General features: G+C 32.4%; 1 protein-coding gene across 1 annotated transcript; it reads right to left on the bottom strand.

The window, feature by feature from the left end:
• Positions 1 to 2,700: 2,700 nt before the first annotated feature.
• LOC132052835 (WUSCHEL-related homeobox 2) lies at positions 2,701 to 5,005 on the bottom strand. Its single transcript, XM_059444528.1, has 2 exons — positions 4,355 to 5,005; positions 2,701 to 3,122 (listed from the first exon to the last, which is right to left on the bottom strand). Exons 1-2 carry the CDS (start codon positions 4,665 to 4,667, stop codon positions 2,701 to 2,703), a joined length of 735 nt encoding a protein of 244 aa, XP_059300511.1. The 5' UTR covers positions 4,668 to 5,005.
• Between the last annotated feature and the right edge of the window lie 1,094 nt (positions 5,006 to 6,099).

Raw genomic sequence — 6,099 nt, 5'->3', positions numbered from 1 at the left:
GTTTCGGTCCGACGTGAATGCAACTATAGTCAACGTAAACTCAATTAAAGAATAATTTTGAAATACTTTATTATTAATGTATATATATATATATATATATGATAAGGACCTAGAAAAATGGGTTTAAAAGAACATCGAACTAAGTCTCTACTTTTTACCCAAAATTAGCAGCAAAAGGCTACTAAATTACCAAATTCCAAATGCGGTAAATTTAGTCCAACCACTTATTTCAAACCATACCCACCACATGAAACACATAGAGCAACTCAACAAAATATTAGACAGATCATCCGAAAAGTAAAGTTTCAAACACAAGTATACAAAAAAAAATCGATAAGACACACAAAAATATGAAAAGACAAAGAAGGAAATCCATCAAAAAAAAAAAAGAGGAAGAAGAAGTAACATTCAACACATAGCACAATTCAGCAAAAATGAGAACATACAAAAATTCATAAAATTCAGTCTCAATACATGTATGGTAAAAAATCAAGCTTAGATGTTTAATTTCAGAGAGAGAAAATTACCGATGAAATAAAAAATAACACCAAAAGCAAATAACACTAAGTCGTGCAATTGGAAACTCTAAAGAGAACTGAAAGAAAAGCATACCTCGAAATGGAACCACCCAAATCGATAAAAAGAAAGCCTTCAAACACAAGAGATCAAACCTCGCTTCCCGAGTTCTTGCAAGAAATCCAACCATGAAAATGGCACTGTTAAAGAGATTTTGAAAAACAAAAAAAAAACAAAGAAAGAGAAGAAGACAAGGAAAAACCAAGAATTTGAGCAAAATTGTGAGAGAATCATACCATAAATCGTTCCAATAAGAAGATGAATACTGCTAAAAGGTTCTCAAAAGTAAAGGAAGAGAACGTAAAGAGGCACTCCTTTGTTCCGTTGGATAATATAAGATGGATGTTTCTACAGAGTGAGTATTAAGGTGGAGAACGTAAAGAGGTACTCCTTTGTTCTCTTGGATAATATGATCGATGTTTCCAGAGAGTGAGTATTAAGGTGAGTTTATCAGACATTTTCGTCGTCCATGAAGTCCCACACTTATTATATAGTTAAATAAATGAAGAAACACACGGGTGGGGTGTTGGAGGGACCTTGCCCCTGATATACAATCACAGCTCGTAAGCTCCATATCAAATTAGAGAATGTCTAACATCAAAAAATTGCTCATTCTCTAGGACTACTATGACCTATACTCTAGCTAACAAAAAAGTTGACTTTGTCTTACCGTAGCCTTACACTAGGTAGCTGCCTCTTATCTAGTACATAAGTACCCATTGCCCCCTCTGAAAGTTGATTTAAGCAACTGATCATCAGAGGGGTGTCATAACCAAATTAACTTGGAAGTGGTAGTAATTAACTTCGAAAATTCATAACCAAATATATATATTTTTCTCAGGTATCCCAGAAAAGACGATTCATAACCATACATAAAAGGTTCTATATCATGATTTTCACTTCTAATACCTAATAAAAAGTCGTTCATTCATAATTATCACCTATATTACGTATTTTATGGCATTTTTAAAGATCAAGTCCACCAATTTCGATTTTCGAGATGATTAGTCGACATGGGCAAATTCATATTTGTCAGTTACTTTAAAACATTTAGGAATTGCATGAGCAAAAGCTAGAAATAGTTTGTCATAAATAGCCTTCTTTGTCGTAGTGCCATTTCTTTCATTGGAAAAAAAAAACTCCAACTTCAAGTGTCAAACATCAAAATAACACTTTAAATGATAAATTATTTTTGTTTATTTGGAAAAGCAAGCGTTGAGTACTGTTTTCATTATTCTTATATTCCCTTAACCCAATTATTTAATTTTAATTTTTTTATTTTACTTTTAATGAGATAATTTATAGTTACACAAATATTATTTGCTTGTTTTAGATCATAATTATCGAAAGTATTTCTTAAACTCTATACCCATGCCCCAGTCAAAAATGGCCCCCAAAATGAGATGAAGCGAGTAGTACGTACAGAGTGGCAGATGGACATCGGGTTTAGTTTAATTTAATACTTTCGACACGATCAAAGCATAAATTTATGTGTAAAACTCCACTAAATCACCGTACATTGGTTGGAAAACCTAATTTTAAAAATGCAATTGGCTCAATATTAAGAATTCAAAGATTGAACTCATAAAATTCAAATTCTGAATCTGCCCCGGCTAAAAGTACATAACCAAATGACAGGATTCAAATTATGGTGCCAGAAGCACAAGTTCATTGGCTAAACTAATTCTTCCTTCTTATCTCATTTAACCCTTCAAAGAATTAGTACTACAGTCTGGACTTTAGGAACTCCTGATATTGAAGAGAATTAATTTAATTAGGTAAATACTGTTATGATGGTTATTTTTAAACCCTCAGAAGGAAAAACTTAATACGTACGACCACCATGAACCATACATATAACGAAAGCGAGAATGATAATAACATTGTGAATCACATCATAAAGGTCATATCCTCTTTCAGCACAATATGAAAGCACAATTACATTGACAAACAATATGAAAGCACAATTACATTGACAACATATTACACTGTTCAGATGAAGGATATGATTATACTCTTTTCAAACCAACACCAACTAAGCAATATAGCAAAGACAAGATCAAGAAGCCAACCAGATGAAACACACAGCAGCAAAATGTCACAGATATTTTCTCAATACTGTCACTAACAAGGACCCTTTCCACATAGGACGTTAAACACTGGACGATGATCAGCAGCACCAATTCCAAGATCAGTAAAACAGTTTACAGCTTCCACTGAATTTGAAGGACAACTAGTAACAACACAGGACTGATCATGTGCAGAAGTAGTAGAAGAAGAAGAGCTGGTAGTCTTTTCTTGTAAAACCCCAGTTGGGTGCAGCGGGAAAAGATTTAAAGTTTCTTGATTAAACTGCTTATTTGCATTTGCACTGTTATTTTCTGGAGGATGAGTAGTAGTAGCATTGATGTATAAAGCAGCAGTAGCATCATAAGTTGCTCTCCTTTTGAAACCGCCGGGTCCAGCTGGGAGGATAAGACTGGGAACTGGATACTGCTGATAAAACCCTAGATTGCTTTGTGGTGCGTAATAAGGGCTGCAACCAACTGCAAAACCTAATAGTGATTATTATCCTATATATTTAACTTTGTATATACTGATGGAATAAAAAAATATAATACATTAAAGTATATTTCAAGATGTTACTTGAATCTCTTTTTTGTTTCTAATCTCATTTATTACTATTGAGATGGAGTAATAATTACTGTAAATAAATAAAAGTGTGATCTCTCTAACAACTTAAGTTTTTTGATAAGATGGTAACGCACTTCAAAATGGTATTAGATCATTATGATATTAGAGCAGACAAAGGTCGTTGGATCGAATGTCACCGATCATTAGCAAACAAAATATCTACTTCAGCCCATGAAAAAAAAGAATTGGTTATGATAGGTAAAAGTTCATTTTTACTACCTATGTAAAAACTATATAGAAATTACACTGATCAATAATTGTTCTCCCAGCGCTAAAAAATAACTTTTCAAACGTCTTAAAAATCATTTTGATAGAGAAAAACAAGTTTCCTGGTGGGGACTAACTTATACAGTAGTTAGTGTGATCATAGAAGTGAAGGTAGCAAAATGCAAAGAGACAATATATGCCATCAGAAACTGAAAACTTCCCAGAAAAGGAAACAAAATCTAAATGATAAGCAAACTGTCCATCAGAAAGCAACCTGTCAATCAGAAAGCATACAGACTTCTCGTACAGATATCATTTTCTCATAAAACAACCCATCCAGTCAAAACACTTTTCTTTTTATATTAAGCCATCACCATTAGATTGTGGACCTAAGTTGTGGGGGGGGTTTGACCTTGACCCTACCAGTCAAAACTCTTAAATAGAGATAGAACTATATATCCAAACAGTATGTCTGTAAATAAAAATAAACAAATATGCAGAGCTTTTAGACAATAAAAATCATGCAGTGATGATACGTTTTGACTGAGTATTCGGCTATGAATATTATTGAATACTCCGTGTGTGTAATATTAAACGATGTATAGCAAAAGATTACTCCCCATGTCCCAATTTATGAGTAGAGGTTAGAGTACGAAGATCAAAATATTTATTTTGACTATAAATTCATATATAGATTCTCAAAATATTTTGAAATAAACTTTATATATTTGACAACTACACTAAATGTGCTACAAGTAAATATGACTAATAATTAAAAATATTAAAAAAAATTATAGTCAAAGAATTTAAAAGCTGTTTGACTTCCCAAACAATAACACTTTCATATAATGTGGAACAAAGAAAAATATAAATTTACCATTTGGGCAAGGTGGTGGAAAAACAGAAGTCCGATGAAGAAAGCCATTGAAATAAGCAAATTTATCTTGCTTCTGTTTCTGTCGTTGCCTTGCCTTATGATTTTGAAACCAATAAAACACATTCTTCCCCTCAATGTGACCAAAAGCCCTTAGCCTCCCCGTAATCTGTTGTATCTGCTCAGCACTTGGTGTTCTTATCCCTTGCCTGTATAAACTCTCAAGCAACTCAATTTGTTCATTCGTTGGATTCCACCTAGACCCTACTGGAGTTCCACCAGATGCTAACATATCCACACTCATATTATCATTCATCTTTAAAAAAAATAAAAAAAATAAAAAAAAAATTCAACACTCAAGAAAAATAAAGAGAGAAATATATATGCATGGTTTTAATTTAGAGTCTAGTAGTACTATATATAAAGGGGAATAGGGGGTAGAGAGAGAGAGTCAAAATTAACAAAAGGGAGAGATGTTATTAACATGCGTATTGTTTTTGGTGCTGAAAATCTCTGAAAACATGGCGGTTAGCGGCGAGGAGAGGTATTTCGTCTTGGTATGAATGTATGCATGCATGAAAGGACTAAAATACCCCTATATTGGACTTGTCTCGGGAAGGAAAGAAATGACTAATTGTTAGGAAAATGACAGAGTCTATAGGAAGATATGTAGGGGTAATTCAGGTAATTAGGGAAAAAGACAACCGGTTGGGTTGTAAGGTGTAGGGGCTAGGCTTTGGGAATTGTAGTTAGTTCTGCAGGCTCTTTCTTTAGTGTAGTTTACATACAGTGAAACTGCGAGAGCCAAAGAAACAGATTATCATTATCCCGATAATCATTCATTACTTCAAACGGCAAGTATTAGAGCAAATTAAGAAGCCAGAAATAAAATAGCCAAAATTGAGAACGTAAAAAGAAACCTATTATCAAATTAGTTAAAAGTTGTATGCACTCCCTCCTTCCTATTTTATGTGAAAAAATTCGGAGTATAAGAATCAAATTATCTCATTTTCACTATAAATTCAAACATAAAATCTTAAATTTCTTTTGAATTAAATTTATATATTTAAAAATTACATAAAGAATAATATAAGTAACAATAATTCACAATTCAAAATATCTTAAAATACATAAAAAGATTTTGGTCATTCTACAAATAGTAACTGCATCACATAAAATGAGACATAAGAATTCTAAGTTATTTTATTTAGTAAGCATTTACAGGTAATATATACTAGTAGAATAAAATAGTACTCCCTCCGGTACAAAATTATTGAGATTTTAGACATAGACACATGGATTAAGGAATGCACTTACTCCTAAAAACTACTAGTAATTAAGAGGTATATTGACCAAAATACCCTTAATTAAGATGGGACTTTGAAATTGTAACAAGTTCATTGAATTAAGAATGTGTTAAGGATAAATTTGAAAAAAGAATAAAATACCTTCTTGATAGACTAAAACCTCAATTATTTTGGACAGATTTTCAGGGCTAAATCCTCATTATTTTGGACCGGAGGGAATAGTCTATTTTAATAGGCTAAATTATACTAATAATGTAAAAAAAAAAATATAAAAAAATTTGAATTAAGTGTGAAAACCAATAAAGGAGAGCCTATGGATTGTGATGAGTGGCGTATTGAGGAATGAAGCAATCACAGTTAGCGAATGCATAAATTACCTTGGTAATCTAAGAAATCGTGGGATTGCATCTCCTTATATGATCTCGTGTCCACTTAATGATC

The sequence above is a fragment of the Lycium ferocissimum genome, chromosome 4, assembly GCF_029784015.1.
Source record: "Lycium ferocissimum isolate CSIRO_LF1 chromosome 4, AGI_CSIRO_Lferr_CH_V1, whole genome shotgun sequence".
NCBI lineage: Eukaryota > Viridiplantae > Streptophyta > Magnoliopsida > Solanales > Solanaceae > Lycium > Lycium ferocissimum.
Note: the sequence above shows the minus strand (reverse complement) of the source record. Positions and strands in the feature narration are given on the sequence as shown.